The following is a 17,684-nucleotide window of genomic DNA, read 5'->3' as shown; positions in this document are numbered from 1 at the left end:
TTCGATTATTCGTAACTTTTTATTACACGTTATGTTTATTAACATTGATAGTGACATAACTCAAAATTTTAGAAAAGAGATTTTTTAAATTTATATTTTTGAAAGTATTAAATGCAAGCTCTATTAATTATTAATTAATTATTGGTTTTTAATAAATTTATATAGAAATATAATATTGTATTCAATAAAATTTGTTAAGTTATGTTATTACCAATGAAAAACAACGGTATGTGCATATCGAATAAAAAAAAAACTTTAATTAATATTTTAAATTTTTTGAGAGTTTAGAATGATAAGAAGAAAATAATTATAAACATAAATGATTCAGATTGTGAAATGTTAATAATGAATAAGAATTATCTACAATAGTAATATTATGGTTAAAATCTGAATTTGATTAATGAATTTTTTAAAATAACATAAACCAAAAATTATGTTATTTTCATTAATTTTTAATTAAATTTTTATTTTTAGTAAATAATGTTTTTTATTATACATGAAATGTAATAATTTTGATTGAAATTTTAAAAGAATTAAAATTTAAAACTTTATTAAACTTTATTTTTTCTAATAAAACATTTTTATTTTTATAATTTTATAAATTGATTTTTATAAATTGATTATTACAATTCAATTTCATATTATTATATAATATTATTATCATATTATTATAACATATCTTTTTTTTAAAAGAAATATGATTTTTATGATATAAAATATGATGTGTATTGAAAATTGTACATATAAAAGTTTTATAAATATATACAAATTATTCATTTTCAATTTTTTGTACAATAAAAAAATTAATTTATTAAGAAAATAAACATTGAAGTTATGAAATATATACGATATCAAAAAAATAAAAATAAACAAATAAATTTATTTCATCGAAAATATCATAAAATATCGAGAAATTAAAATCTTTTCGCATATTATATTTTAAATTGATTCCATAAATGGAAAGCTCATAATTTTTTTTATATTTCCAATTATCTCTACTTTTTCTTTTTAAAAAAAAAATATTGTTGTTTCATATTTAAATAAGTAAATGTTATAAACAAAAGAACAATTTATTCTTTATAAAAAAAGAATTGATATATCAGTTCAAAAAAAAATTCGAAAACGAAAAATTATCGACAATTCACTATTTGGAAACGATGAAAATGAATTCCACGTGTAGTAAAAACAGAGAGAGAGAAAGAGAGAGAGAGAGAGAGAGAGAGAGAGAGAGAGAACAGCGAAAACGATTTACAGAAGAGGCATAATTATGTCTCGTGACAATAAAACTCTAATATCCGGGCATGAAAACGAGGTGTGGGCAATACACAGCTCACTTTTTCTATCGAGAATGTGGGACATAGGAACAGAGAGCAGAAAGCGGAAACTCGGTCGGTCGCCGAGTTTCCCGCGCAAACTCCCTTCCCTATCGTTGAAAAACGCGTTGCACCGTTCTTCATTGCTCTTAAAATTTTTTTCCGTCAATACTGATGATTATTTCTTTTTTCGACAAGAAAAAAAACAACATCCTCAAATTTTTTTCATCGATATTTTCTTTTTTTTTTTTTTTTAATATCTTTTTTGCTGAAAGATGGATAATGATATATGTACATGGTTCTCGAATTTAACGATAGTGAAACAATATTAAAATTAATTATTCGAAAAAAATTGTTCTTAGAAAATAGTAGTTCTTAGTAATCGAAAAATGTATTTACAAAATTTATTGAAATATGAATATAAATGCTTATCTTTATATTGTTTTTCGATCAAGAAATATTTAATTTACAGAGCATAATAAAGTAACTGAAATCAATCATATGTCAAAGTAGTTAAACGAACGAGAATTGCATAAATATCATATATAAAAAAATACTTCAGGATTTATATTTGAATATTTTTTTTTTATGATGTATATAGTGTACATATATATATAAATCAATTTTAAAATTTATATTTTTAAAAACTCTAGAAAAATATAATCATAATTAAAAAATATATATAAAAAGACAAGAAATTTCAGTTTTATATGAAATTAAAGATGGAAAGAAATAAAATAAAATTTATTTGAAATCTTATTTATTTATTTTTCGATCAATTTTATATATGCAATTGAAATCATATACTTATTAACTAAATTTTGTAATTATGATATTTTCATTTTCAATTTCAATTAATAATATTCAATGTTTATATTTTTGATACAATATTATGCAAGATAATAAGAATTCAGAATTTTAAGGATAATACATATATATATATATATATACATTTATTATGTTAAATGAAAAAAATATATATTTTAATAATGAATCTAAACTTAATATTTTCTTAATATTTTTTAAATTATTTTTTACTTCTTTTTACTTCTTTTTTAAAAAATCTTCAAATCAAAATAATATAATAAATATATATTAAACTGTACTAAATTATTGATATACAACAATTATACAAATATACATATTAAATGTAATTATTTATAATATTGTAAATCAAAATGATCACCATATCAATAGATATAATATTCCTAGATATTCTATAACAAAATTCCAATCATTTTTCAAAAAATATAAAAGAGAAAAAAGAATTTTTTTTCAGATATTCGATTTTTCTTTTGCATATATGTACAATAGTTGTCAATATGTTCATCGATTTGGATTTCATGAATTTTTCAGTATTTTATAGTTTTTTATATTTTTTTTTTTTGTATTTATAAAAAAAAATCGATTTTCGTTACTAAGAACTTTTTTTCGAGTGTTGACACTATATGTGTTAAAAATCATAGAGTAATAAATATATATTTATAAATTATTATTATACAATAATACATCTGAATCCAGTTTCTATATAAATTTACGTTATAAAGCTTTCAATATTTGACATTTAGTTTATAAATTATATACACGGAATCGTAAGCGACAAATCATATAGAAGTTTCATATAAATTCTGAATAAATATTGGACATGTTAACAAAGAAAATCAAAGGAATGCAATTTTGTTTAAAAAATTTATTAAAAATAATTATAGTTTTTTTGATATAAAATGTTAAATATTAAATGCACGGATATATTCCGTAGATATAAATCAATCTAATATAAAATAAATATAAAAAAAAAATGAAAAATTTTTTTATTTATCAAAGAAAAAAATAGCAAAAAAAGAACAAATAAAGTAGTATTAATTAAACATATAATTGATTTTAATTTCAACCTATATGGTAAAATCAATTATATATTATTCAAAAATTTGAAAGTATTCATATTTTTAATTGAAATAAAAAATTTTTTGTAAATATTTTAAAGATAACTATTATTCCTTTTAATGATTATAATAATAAATTGGATATTTTTAATGATATTAAATGATAAAACAAATGCAAATTTTTCACTTTTCGTTTTATACGATTATAATAGATAACAAATAAGACAAAAGTTACAAGAATTATATATTCATGCTTTCGATGAAGCAAAAATTTATATATAAAAATAATATAAAAATAAAAACTTGTATTTTTAACAATAATCGTTTATTATACGATTATGTATATACCATGGGTATTTTTCCTCTATATGAAAGTTGACATACAATTGTGTCACGAATTTTTTCAAAAAATATTTCTATATATTCACTTTTCCTTTTGCATACAACTACTATTCTCAATATGCACATTTTTTATTTATTTTTTTATATTTAGGAAAATCAATATCCATTATAGAACATCTTTTCATTTTTGAAAATGTTAACAATATCTTCAAAATTCGTTGAAATTAATAAGAATACAATCTCTCAACAAATTATCATATACAATTTATCTATATTCTCGTTGTTGATTATTATTCAATTCTCATGTGAAAAATCATTTCGAAAGTATTTAATCGCTCCAATCATCCAGTCGCTTCCAATCGTCGAAAAATCTCCTCGAATCACGTATACAACTCGTCTCTCCCTCTCAAACCATCAGAATCTCGCTTATTGGACTTCCGTGGTGGATCTGGTCGATTGTTGTCGAGCTAACTGGCACCCACGTTTCCCGTGGAATCCCGTAAAAGAATGCTGGGACACGAAACCGTCGAGTCATGAATAGATGAGAGCCAGATAAAAATTGAAAAGTTCGCCGCCTCTCCATAGGGATCCTGTACACAAGCCAGAACACGAGAGAGCCCGTCACTTTTGGCTACTTCTGACCCGTGCAGGGCTTATACTTTCCCTGTTCTCCTTTGCGGGATTACGTCGCCGGGGTTCATAACCGGTGCACATTCAACCACGAGAACGTTTCAACCGCGATTTCCGATCTGGCCACAGAAGAAAGAACCTCTTTACCGCTCTTGCGGCTACCATACCGTAGTTTTAATCATTTCCATGCGATCCACGTTGAAAGAAAACGAGATACGCCTCGTTGCTGGACTAAAATTCGCTCTTCCCTCCTGGGAGGTTGATTTTAAAAAGTTTTTTTTTCTTTTTTTTTTTTTTAGGGCAGATATAGTGTTTTATCAAATCAAGAAAGATAGAAAGAGATTTTCTCTTTTTCTTTTTTAATTTAATTAACGAACCTGAGATGAATTAATTTTTTTTTTTTAAGATTGGAGATTCTTTTCTTTTGTGTAGTATAAAATTAATATTGAAAAGATATGTCTATTTTAATTTTGATTTATAATTTCTTAGAAAAAAATGTTCTTATTTTTTGAAATTAGTATAATTTTTTTGTTAAAGCAAGATTTTTAAATAAATATAAATTTAATTATGTATAATATAAGAAGACATTTTTTATTATATTTTATTTATATTGTATTTCATTTATTTTATGATTTTCTTTTGAAAAAATATGAGAAGAAAAATTATCAATATCATATTAATAAAATAAAACGTTTTAAATATGTAAAAATTATTTTTTATTACAATGAACATAATCATTTAATTAAATATAAAAATTATTTCATATGTTGATAATTTGTTAAGAATTTCATTTTAATCCACTCCATTTTTTAAAAAGTTTTAATTTTAATTCTAGAATAAATAATGAGATTAGATTTTCAATAGAATTGATCAATTTAACTTGTATGACTTCAATATCTATATTCATTCAAAAAAAGAAAAATCAAATTGAATTTACAATTTTGATTTCTAGAAAATTATCTATCTATTATCTATCATTGGTCTGTAGATGAAAAATATATAAAAAAATATATTATATTATATATATTTATATAAAATATTCAAAAATCTACAAAATCACATGCAAAAAAACAGAAAAAATACAGAAAATATCTAAAATATATTATACATTTATAATACTTAAGAAATAGGCCAAATTCTTGTGTCAGATCTATTTCAAAAAAATTCTATAAATATCACTATCTATATATATATGCATCAATTCTATACATATCATTATCTATATACCCAATTTCAATTTTCAAGAAAATTAAAAAATTATCTCGTAAATTAACAAATTAACAAATTTTCAAAATTAATTTTCTAGGCAACCATCACCAGGATCCGGCACAACCGGCACGTCCACAGTTTCCTCGAATGCTCCGGATGGAGAAAATGGCCAAAGCATCAATTTATATCCGGTGGGAAGCGTGGGTCCAACACCAACGAACCCAACAACGGCTACACCAATCACGACCACGGCAACAATATCATTGGCCACCCCTGGAACCAGAACCCAAGAACCTGGACCCAGTATCACCAGAAGCGTATCAGCACCCACTGCACCTAGGCCAGTCGTCCAAGTGGCTGCCAGTACCTCCAGCAACAATGGCACACAAAAACCGAGATTGAGGAGGACTATGAGTCGCACTGAAGCTATCAGGAAGTTAGTTCATATGATTACATGGTATTTCTTAACATGCTGCAGATCATACGGTATCAAATTTACTTATATAAGTAAATTTATATATTTATACTTATATAAGTATCCTAATAATTGTCATCTTAAATTTATTATATAAATACATAAATCGTTTAGAATAGCTTTTCTCAACTTGTTTTACTTATTGACTCAATATATTTATTTTTAATGATACTATGATAATAAATATTTATAATATAAAATTTTAAGAAATCTGATAATTTATAATTACTATGTATAAATGAATAAAATTATGAAATAAAATTTGAAAATAATTTCTGCATATATAATGCTTTAAATTAAAAATGAAATTTAACAACTTATTATTGAGTCATAATTTATAGGTTGAAAAATGCTGATAAAGATTATATTATATTAATGAAAAAATCTCTATATTGCTTAAAATTTTTTATAAATTATATTTTTTATAAATATTTATTTATGTATTTTGGATATGAGAAATTAATTAAAAAACAAGTTGAATTTTCTTATAACTCCATTAAAAAATTGTTCATTAATATGAATATATTATTATCAATACTATTATCAATGTTTCCAATATTGATGATTGTTATTATTACAACTTATAGATCAGATAGAAAAATTACAAATTTATTTTTAGCATCAATTTTCTATTTTCTATTTACATAATCGAGTTTTGAAAATATATAAAAATAATTGATATGATAATAATTTAAAAATTGAATATATGAATTAAAAATATTCACATTTTTAAAAATCAAAAGAATCAAAGATTTTTTAATATATTTTTTGTAATATTAAATATAATACTCGATGATATTTATTAGTTATTATTAGAGTAAAATAACAAATTTTATTGGAAATATTCAATTATTCCATTTATAATAAATCATTCAATAATCGTCAATTTTTATTTGCTACGAATTCATAGAAAAATAATTTTAAAAAATTGTCATCTCATCCTTTTTCATTTTCTATTTGAAAAAAAGAAACTTACTCATCATATTAATATATGAAAAATATATAAAAAGTAGTATATAAAAGAAAAATTATAAATCAACATTATAAATACAATAATGACTTTAATTTTAAAATAGTTTAAAAAAAAATATTAATACAAAAATAGTAAAATAATTCTCAAATTGTTAAATTATCATGTTAAATTACTACGATTTAAATATTACATTCAATTTCCGGATTTAACATCACCATTCGATTCAACCATTATTTCCACGTTTCTACTTCCAAACTTATAACTCAATGCACTATTCACACAGAGGTATTCAAGGAGCGTTTTTACGAAATTAATCAAGCCAATGTCCAATCTTTTGTTCACCTCTTATTGCCCCGATAAGGGGATGGAACGCGTCGTAAATAGATCTTTTCGGGCGAATAACTCGAACGGCGCTTTATTTTCCGTTTTAGCTACATCAGACGCGAAACAGCGCAATTCTTTGGGGTGGACGAGGAATCTGAGGCTGTGGAGAGACAACGATGGCTCGATCGGAGACGGAGAATGGCGTCGAGGAAATACGGTGCCCTTGTTCCGGAACACAGACCACCGGATCCTGATATCACCAGAGACGTGCCGGATATTACGGATGTGCCAGAAGTATGTCGGATGTTTATTAACTCTGCTACGTTTCGATCATTCTTTACTCGATTTTTCGCCGTTAAAAGAATTTCTTAAGTTTCAAGAGAATATGAAATAATCATTAATTGTAATTTTATACGAGAAGTTTCTTTCAGAAGGTAATTGATTCTACTAAATTTTTCAATTTCATTAGTTCAAGTTCGTTAGATACAGGATTAATGTTCGATTGTTAAATGATTTATTTTTATAAATATGTTTAAAGTTATGTGTACAAAGTTATAGTAATGTACAAAATTGTATTAAGTTATATTTATTAGATATTACTATCTTGATATTCATTATCATTATTATTGGCAAAAAATATTTGATATGAAATTAAATAGTTTTAGATTCTGAAAAAGAGCACATTCTGATGTTATTAGTTTTTAGATGGATGTGTTAAGAACATATGAAAATTATTAAAATAAATTAATTTCTTTATAGAAATATATTCACTTTTTATAGTTAATTCTACAAGATTCTACAAGATTAATTCTAAAAGATATAATGTAGAAAATATTTTTTAAATTGAAGAAAAATATACAGAAATATATTAATTAAAAAAATCATAATAAAAAAAGAATATTTGATTTCTTCTTTTATAAAAGATATAGATTGTTAATAAGATAAATTATTGACAAATTGATATTACTATTACATATTCAACATATGAAAATTGAATCATGAATTTTTTGTTTCTCAAATATTCCATTTCATGCCAGTTCCAATATTTATAATCATTTGTTATTTTCATTTTGTTTTCATAAGATATTACGTACATTTCTCATTCATTATTTCATTTCAACTACATTCTTTATTCTGAATGAGGTAATTAAGCTCATTAAGCTCGTTATATCCCTACATATAGAAGATATAAAGTTACATTTTACGCCGAAGTATTAATTTTAGAATCAAGCAGTTTTATTCTCCTTGATGAGTAGTAGTATCATAAACTCTTTTAAAACTTTCTTTATTCTTTATCACTCTTTACAATTCAATTTAAAATTTTTTTAATTTTTGTTTAAATTATTTTTGTTATATAAAAATTAAATTCTATTAAAATAGATCCATCTAAATATCTCATCTCAAAAATTATTGAAAATATCGAAAAATTTTTTGAGCAAAATCAAATAAAATAATTGAATGTTAATAAAATTTAAGATAAATATTAGATAAGAAAAATATAAATAGAATTGCGTGTTTCTTCATATAATAATTTATATTGTATATTATATTATTAGAATATATTTTAGCTTAATAATCTTTTAAGCAATTTATTAGTTATGATTCTATTTAAAAATTAATCTCCAAACATCTTTTTCTTTTAGTAAAAATTATTTTATCATCTCTTCAACTATTCATATTTTTATCCAAAGTTTTATTTTATAATAATTTTAGAAATATTCTTTCTTTTTTTCATATTATGAATTTATGTGTAAATTTATTATTTTTAACGACAGAAGATTAAAATTTTTTTTTTCACGATATATACCCGATACACTTGTCGAACTACTATAATCTACAAAAAGGCAACGTTATCCTCTCTTCTTGTAAAGTACAATTTCTGGTGTCTGGCGGAGATAAGAAAGTTTTCGTTCACAGGCCTCGAAGACGAAAAACGTGTCATCTTGAAATATCGAAAATTTCCTTCCCTCGAAGGATAAAGATATTATAGCACTGCGAATTTACAAAAGAGAATATCGATCGTCCTCTTAAATCCATCACTTTATCTTTCTATTCGCCAATTTTTATTAACGAATTTGTTTAATTACATTTAATTAAAAACAACTTTCCTTTGCTCTCTCGCAGAATTTTAATAATCGAGTTTTCCAATGCTTTATTCTGTCGTTACATTAAAAAATACAGAAATAATGTACGAATAAAATCAGATATGTTTCTATTTGAAATAATTAAGAACTCTTTTTATTCAGGGTGTTACATTGAGAAGATGGCAGCAACCTGTAAGACGAAAAGATTCTGTGGCCAGAATGACGCTTTCGGGGCTTCATTATGTCGTCGAGGTAAGTTCTTTTTTTTTTTTTATTATTTAATTTTTACACGATATATAAATATAATATTAAATGTAAATAAACTAATATTCACGCAAATATTTTGATGTTATGATAAAATTGAAATTCTATCAATTTAAGTTAATAATTATTTTTTAAGAAAAAAATATTTCATTTATAATATTTTTTGAAGATTTATTATGCATTATCTTGCATAATATTTAATGGTATTTAATATATAAAATTTACGAATATACCATAAAGATATTGAATTTTATTTAATTATGAAATCTAGATTAAAAAAAAAATAATAATGAACTATAATAATTGATTAAATTGAATTTAAAGAATAGAATTTAATAATAGATTGACTAGAAAAAATTAGAATTCAATATTTTATTTAATAATAATAATATAAAATTTATAAACAATAAATTATAAATTTCTTTATAATTACAATATTAAAAGTAAAATTCAATAACAAAAATAAAAAAAAAAATAATGAATTAATTAATGAAATGAAAAATTCTCATGAAACTAAATAAGTATATTTTTCATAATTAACTGAGAAATATTTTATAAAATAAAAATAAAATAATATAAAATAAAATATCTTTAATATTTCTAAATCAAAATACTTTCAAATTTGAAAAATTTATCAAAAATTAAAATTAAAAACTTATTGAATCAATAATTATTAATTATCGCATAATCGTATATTTATTTACGTACATTCAATCTTCCCTTTTTAACGTTAAATCAGAATAAAAATTTTAGAAAACTTTAAAATTTTCTAAACATTATCAGAAATGAATCTGTCCCCCTTCTTGTTTCTCAATTCTTTCCATCAAAGTATCATCGTACACGAATCACGCAAGACACTTCCCATTAAACTCCAATCAGAAAAGGAACCCATCCAGACATTGGATAGTCACGTTTCCTCCGACAGGAAACGAAATATCGAACCGTTCGCATGTTCTATTTCCCGTTATTACCGATGGAGGAATCGAGGTAAATGAGTAAACAAGTTAATCAACGTTTCGTTATCATCAACCGATGTACTATTCGATCGCGAAACGGAGGCTAAGTTTCCTTCCAGACGAGTATGTTTCAACGGAAATCGGCGCGATCATTAAGCTAACGAGCTTACCCCTTTCAGTTTCTAACCTGCGTCGAATTGACTTCGATATTTGGTGAATTTTCACCTATTCGTGATTTCTACCTGATCTACTTTGATTAAGAAATCCCGTTTCGTGATATTTTAAATTTGTTATTATTCATTTTTCTCTTTTTATTCCTTTTTTTTTTTTTTTGTTATTATTTTGTGGAACACAAAGATTTTTGATATTATTCATACTTTGACCAAATGAAATTCATTAAAAATAATTTTTTTAAAAATATTGTTAACTCCAACCCATTCCTGAAGTTACGGTATATAAGTAATAAAAATATTTATTACAAAGTTCGTTGTTAAGTTCAATTAACAAAACGATCAAAGGCAAAGTCTATATGTCAATGTCGGTTCACGCTATCACTAAGGTTCGAAATTACAAGTTCGGAAAGAGTTCTAAGTTCAAATGTTCTTGAAAGTTAGGGAATTCTAACAGTTCTCGCAGTTCTGGCAGTTCTCGAAGTTCTCTTTGGTTCTAGTGTTTTAGAAGTTCTGACAGTTCTCGAAGTTCTCGTTAGTTCTAATGCTTTGGAAGTTCTGTTAATTCTCTAAGTTCTCATTGATTCTGTGTTTTGGAAGATTTAGTAATTCTCGTTGTTCTCGATGTTCAAGTTCTGATATTTCAAAATTTCTCCTAAAGACTGGTATTCTCTAAACTCCCCTCCATGTTCATCTTGTGAACTTGTAGGTCTTCAATGAGGTACATAAGTGTCCAATAACATGTGAATTGTGAACCAACCTCTTAATTAAGCGACACCTCCAATCTAAAAAGAATTTTTTAGGATGAATTTGAGAGACTACTCACAAGTCAGTTATTTTCCTAGGAAGCTGTTCCGTACGTTTGCAGTAATTCTTCTCAGGTAGGATGATGCTGATTGCGGTTGAAACTGACATAGTTGGAAGTGTCAGGTTCCAGGATTATATTGATATTCTAGCCGAATTATTTCTAAATATACAAAACGAAGTTATCAAATTTTCTCTCAAAATCGGCATTGTCCTTGCAATATCACCCTGTGCCATCTGTTCATGTTTGGACACCATCTGTTCAGTGTCTGAACGAATATACTTTTTAAAATTTAAAATACTATGGTATAAAATGCAAAAAATCAGTTTGATATAAAGTAAACATATTATATGTAGATTAACTTAGAATAAAGAATAAAAATAATTTCAATTTTTTTTTATGAAGAAGAAAAAATGAAACTAAGAACTAGAAATATAATTAACGATTTTAATACTTTATACACAACATAATAAAAACAATTGTTTCTTTATAAATTTAAAATAACGAATATTTTGTTCAGAATTTCTATCAATCAAATAATTTTTAATTATCATTCTACTTTTTTTATGTTTTTTTTTGCAATATTCTAAATTTTAAATCATCTTCTTTGTATTTATTTCATATAATGATTTAATATAATCATGTTTTTTTTGTATCACAGTATTTCAGATTTGAAAAATTACAATATTTTTAATATTTTCAATGAGTTTGAGAACGAAATTTTTTCTTTAACTTTTTTTCTAGGAAGTAGAATAAATGAATTTTGTTAAAGAGAGAGAATTGCGAGTTTTCCAATTCAGAAAGAGATTTTTATCGATGAAATTCGATTTGGCAAATGTTTGTATTAAAATTGTTTCATTCTTGAAAGTTTCCTGAAGATATACCTGAAGTTGCGATTAAATTATAAAATTATAAATTATAAATTCGGTAAATAATTCTAACGTTCTTAATAATTGAAATTTTTTTAATTAGAAAAAAACTTTATAATTAAGTAGGATAAAGTATTTTTTATTTACTAAGATGTAAATGTAATATTGGAAATAATTTCAAAATTTATTAAATAACCAAAAAAAAAATTTTAGACAAAAATTAGATGATTTCGAAGCATATAATTTAATAATTTGATTTAATTCTTTTTTCGTTAATGAATACGTAACAAATATGTGAAGGTCAAGTTATTTTTTTATATAAATAATAATATACAAATAAATTATATGTATATTAAATGGATTAATGCAGCTTGTTATTTTCTTTTGTTTTGTAACTTGTGTGCAATTTAAATAATGATACGAATATGAATTGTAAAACATTTAATTAATAAGACTGATACATTGGATATTCATGTATTGTATCGACATTGTATGATATGCTGTATCATAATTTGCACTTTCTATGACTATAAATATATTTGAAAATATATTTGAACTGTCAAAAATTGCTTTTCAAAATTATTTCATCAGTTAGTGGATATTATGTTAAAGTGTGTATTTATAATATAATTAATAGTAATTATTTTCTAATAATCCAAATGACTCTCGAGAACATTTTTTTTTTTTACTTTCAAATTTTATTATTTGCATCCTACAATATTTTGATATGCAACGATGTAATACTTGTTCAACATTAATAAACAATATATGCAAATATGCAATAAATGGATATCAAACCAATCAATCAAAATAATATATAATATATAAAAATAATTATAAAAAAATAATACTAAAATATAATATATTTTCTCGAAGTTATTCAACTTTTATCCAAAATATTTTTCATCATCCAAAACAAAAAAAAAGATTTCAGATAACAAAATTAATTGGATCATCCTATATATATCTCATTTTCTGATCGATTAAAATTGAAGATGAAAAAGCGTATGATAACGAAATTATTATTTTTGAAGTAACGTTTAACTTTAACGAGAATTTTCGTTAAGCGAAACGATTATCTTTTTATTGAGAGTTTGTTGAAAGTACACAACAAGTTTCTATTGGATAAAACAATCTCGTTTTCCATAAGTTCCCGCTTAAATTTTCATCGCTGGGAACCAACTTCAACTTATCTCGTATCTCCCTGCTTAATTACTTTTTTGACTTTGTTTCGAATTCCATTCAAGATACCTTAGCCAAGATATGAAAAGTGCTTTCGCGGGTCCTGATAAATGGAACTTTGTGCCTCCTTGAATTAATAGGAACGAAGATGAGAGAACGAGAAATTATTGAAAAGGAAATTGCGAGCGATTGAAAAGATATTGAATCTGTCTTCCTTCTTCTATAATGATATTATTTTCTCATTTTTATTATCAAAAATATAATAATAATTTTGTTATTCTCACATTCTCGTTCGATGTTAACAAATATATATATTATATATTTTGTTAACAAATATAAATATATATATATATAATATAAATATTATCAACAATATTAAATTGAATTAAATTGAAATATTGAGAGAAATAATATAAAACGAATTTCATTTATTTTTTTACTTCTATCGATTAACAAACAGAAAAGAAATATAAGTGAATTGTCGATTAACATATTATAACTTATTTTTAAAAAAAATGAGTAAATATGTACGAAAATTTTATTAATAGTGAGTGATTATTTTTTTATTATAATATTTGCATTTGGAAATAATATTTCTATATCATAGAATACTGCGAAGAATTAATTTTTTTTTTAATTGAATCTGTTTGAAAACTGTCAATACATAAACGATTTTTTAGAAAATCTAATTCGTGATATTTTGTTATAATATTTTTTTTAATATTTTTGTTGCTTTTGTTTCGTATTTTTCTAAAAATTTATTGTTCTTTGGTAACACATTGTAATCCATACTCGTCAATTTTTCTTGGATTGAAGATTTTTTGAATGAGATTTATTAAATTTTTAATTTTTCTCTAAACGAATATCGTAGAAAGATTATGATTAATTATTGATGCAACAATAATTAATAACGTGATAAAATTATAAAAATGTTTTTTTTTTTAGAAATGAATCGAAATTAAATTTTTAAATTCGTGAAATTCGAATCTGAAAGTTTATGAAATCTTAAACTTTCCTGAAAGTTTTGATTACCTATATTATTTTATACAATGGCTATAAAAATATTTACACAGATATTTCAATATGTCACGATTACATCAGTTGGGAAACACTGTTCTAAAGCACAGAGATATCTTCCTTTGCCATTCTTTTTTCCTTTCATTGGCTTTCAAATTTACTGTCTAGCAAGCAAATCTCACGTCTGACTTGCACGGGAGAATGGTACTTGTGTCGCTTTACACCGAGCTGTGAACATAAGCTTTTATGTACAAACCCAACGGAGAGAAGTTTGTCAAGAATGAGCCTGGCAAAGAAAGTAGATTTAAACTGGAACGTAACGGTAGCATGTAAATCCTCTTTGACACTTTGCTTCAACGTTTTTTGCCTTTACTGTATCTTTTGGTGACTTGGGGAAACGAATTTACAAAATTGTTTCAGTATATGTATAAACGGTATACATTTCCGGAAAAATAATTTTAAAGAAAATTTAAAAGAATGTTTCTAGAGATTAAAATATATTAATACTTATTTCTTAAGTTATTTAGTAAGTTATTAATAATTTAACTTTACGTTAGATAAAACGAAAGTGGAAAGAAAGTGAGATAAGTATGTGACAGAGATATTATTCTATCATTATCTCATTTTATCTAAATTGATTATAATTTAACTTTTTTAGGAACATTGATGCATAAGTATATATTTACTTTTCTTTTTTCTTTCTTTTTTAATTAAAATTATTCTAAGAATCTGTTGAAAAATGTTTTACAATTATTTAATAATAAAAATAAAATAATTAATTAAATTTTTTAATAATAAAAATAATAAACTTGAAGTACTAATAATATTTTATTTTATTTGACAATCATTGCTTTGAAAATATTGTCTTTAATATTTTGTAATGTCTCTGAAATTTTTGTAAAAATTTTTGTACCAATTTTAGAATCCTCCAAAGGTATATATTAACAACAAAGATATATAATATGAATTTATATTATATCTAAATCAAGAAATTTGGAAAAATAGTTTTTTAAATAACAAAAAAATTAATTTCATTGTTACATATATATATTTTCCAAATTTTATAATAACGTTGTCATATTTATTATATATAGCAAATATATCAATTAAAAAGAATAAAATCATTATGTTTTTTTTATATATATAATTTTAAAATTAAAATTACAAACATTCAATATGAAAAATAAATATATATATATATATATATATATATATATATATATATATATGTTTGTATACTTTTGAATGGTGACGTACAAGCAATTTAATTTTGCACTGAATAAAGTGAAACGAAAATACAATATGATGAAGATATAGATATTTCATTGTACCATCGTGTCATTTAATTTAATGAAAAATTAATCTCACTCAATGACGAATTTTTTATAAACTTAATATTATAATACTATAAATTATTATAAATTAAAAAAAAAATTATTTTCAAATTCCGATATGTAATCTTATTTTTAATAACATTTTATGTCCATTATGTCAAAAAAAATAATAACCAATAATCATTATAAAAATTAATTTAAAATATATTTTATTAATTTCGAAAGAATTAAGATTTATAAAAAAAAACAGTTTTGCATATCAATTTTTATATTTATTTTAATAATTATTTTAATCATTTTTAACTTTTCTATTATTTATATTTTATTTAGACATTCTGTAGAAGAAACATACTATAAATCTACAAGTTTTTTATCTACATAAGTTGCTGTTCTGTGTTCGAAAAAAAAAAAGAAATTTGATTGTTTCAAACAACTTTTATAAAATTTCTTTAGATAATTAAAAATGTTGCAGAAAGAAATGTTACGAACTTCGATTTATTTGTAAAATAATTTATCAAGAAAATTCTTTTGCACTTTAATTAATAAAAAATCTTTTCTCCATGAATAGTAATGTCTATATATGTACATATACATATATTAAAAAATTTAAGTTTATATTATTGATTTTTTAATTGTCTAATAGATCTATTTTTGGAAAATATTTGGAAAATATTTCTTTATATATATTATATGAATCGATACAATTATAAATATACGATATTATATTAGCCGATGCTAATAACTTAATTGCTTATAATTTAATAAATAAGTCTTAATCATTTTTCATAACAATTTTTCTGTTTGTTTTCATTTATTTATTTTCTAAAAGTCTTCCATGAATATATTAACATTCTTTATCTATTACATATACATATATATATGTATAATTAATTAGAATATGTGATTCAATTAGTGTTATAATTTTTTAAATGTCTATTTTTTAAAAAGAAATTACAAATTTTTGTTTAATTGAACATAATTAGTACAAATTCATTCAATATATTATACAGGATATATTAAAAATGTAGAAACGGTTAACTGAAGATTTGTAAGATAATTTCAAGCAATATTTTTTTTTTACAAAATATATATATATATATATATATATATATATCACAAAAAAGAGCTTTCATCTTCAATTATAAATGTTCATCTTCAATTCAATCTCAAAAAGGAAAAAAAAATAATTCATCTCTTCTAATCTTTATATATATTTATATATGTAAAAATTGGAAGATATATATATATATATATATTTTATATATGTATCATAAAAGAAACCTTTCATCTTCAATTATAAATGTAATACAATCTTAAAAAGAAAAAAAAAATAATCCATCTCTTTTAATCTTTCGAAGCAAATGATTATATACATCTTAAAATTTCATATCCAAAACATAATTTCTTATTCATTCAGATATCCCACTGCATTTGAATAAGTTGAATCACCTGGTTATCGATGTAAGCGAGATCGTGGAACAGAATCCAGGATTGAGCCTCCGTTTTAACTGGGCGGAAATCCACGCTTAATGACCCGTGATACCTCGGGAATTCTGTTAAATGCACGCAGCCAGCTACTGTTGGAATCAGCCGCTTCGATCCAACGATTCGACCCGGGAAGTCCCCTCGTAATCGATGGATTATTTGGCGAAAAGTAGCTTATCGAGGAGGAATGGAGGAGAATAGCATTGCTTCCTTAATAAATAATCACTTGTTCGCGAGAGAAACGTTTCCATTAACGTTTAACGAACCGAAAGATATTTTCCAAGCGGTTAATGGCGCGTTCTTTGAAATTGTTTTTAAATTATTGGATTATTATCGATCTCAAGAAATTCTTTATGAAGTGATATCGGG

General features: G+C 23.4%; 1 protein-coding gene across 1 annotated transcript in view; it reads left to right on the top strand.

Moving 5' to 3' along the window:
- Positions 1-17,684, top strand: part of LOC411617 (inactive rhomboid protein 1) — a 377,697-nt gene that overhangs the window by 312,844 nt on the left and 47,169 nt on the right. The window contains exons 4-6 of the mRNA XM_016916296.2: positions 5,475-5,813; positions 7,257-7,443; positions 9,396-9,485. Coding sequence (XP_016771785.2) covers positions 5,475-5,813; positions 7,257-7,443; positions 9,396-9,485 — 616 coding nt within the window. The remainder of the gene's footprint in view (positions 1-5,474; positions 5,814-7,256; positions 7,444-9,395; positions 9,486-17,684) is intronic.

The sequence above is a fragment of the Apis mellifera genome, linkage group LG14 (assembly GCF_003254395.2).
Source record: "Apis mellifera strain DH4 linkage group LG14, Amel_HAv3.1, whole genome shotgun sequence".
In the NCBI taxonomy this organism is placed as follows: Eukaryota; Metazoa; Arthropoda; class Insecta; order Hymenoptera; family Apidae; genus Apis; species Apis mellifera.
Note: the sequence above shows the minus strand (reverse complement) of the source record. Positions and strands in the feature narration are given on the sequence as shown.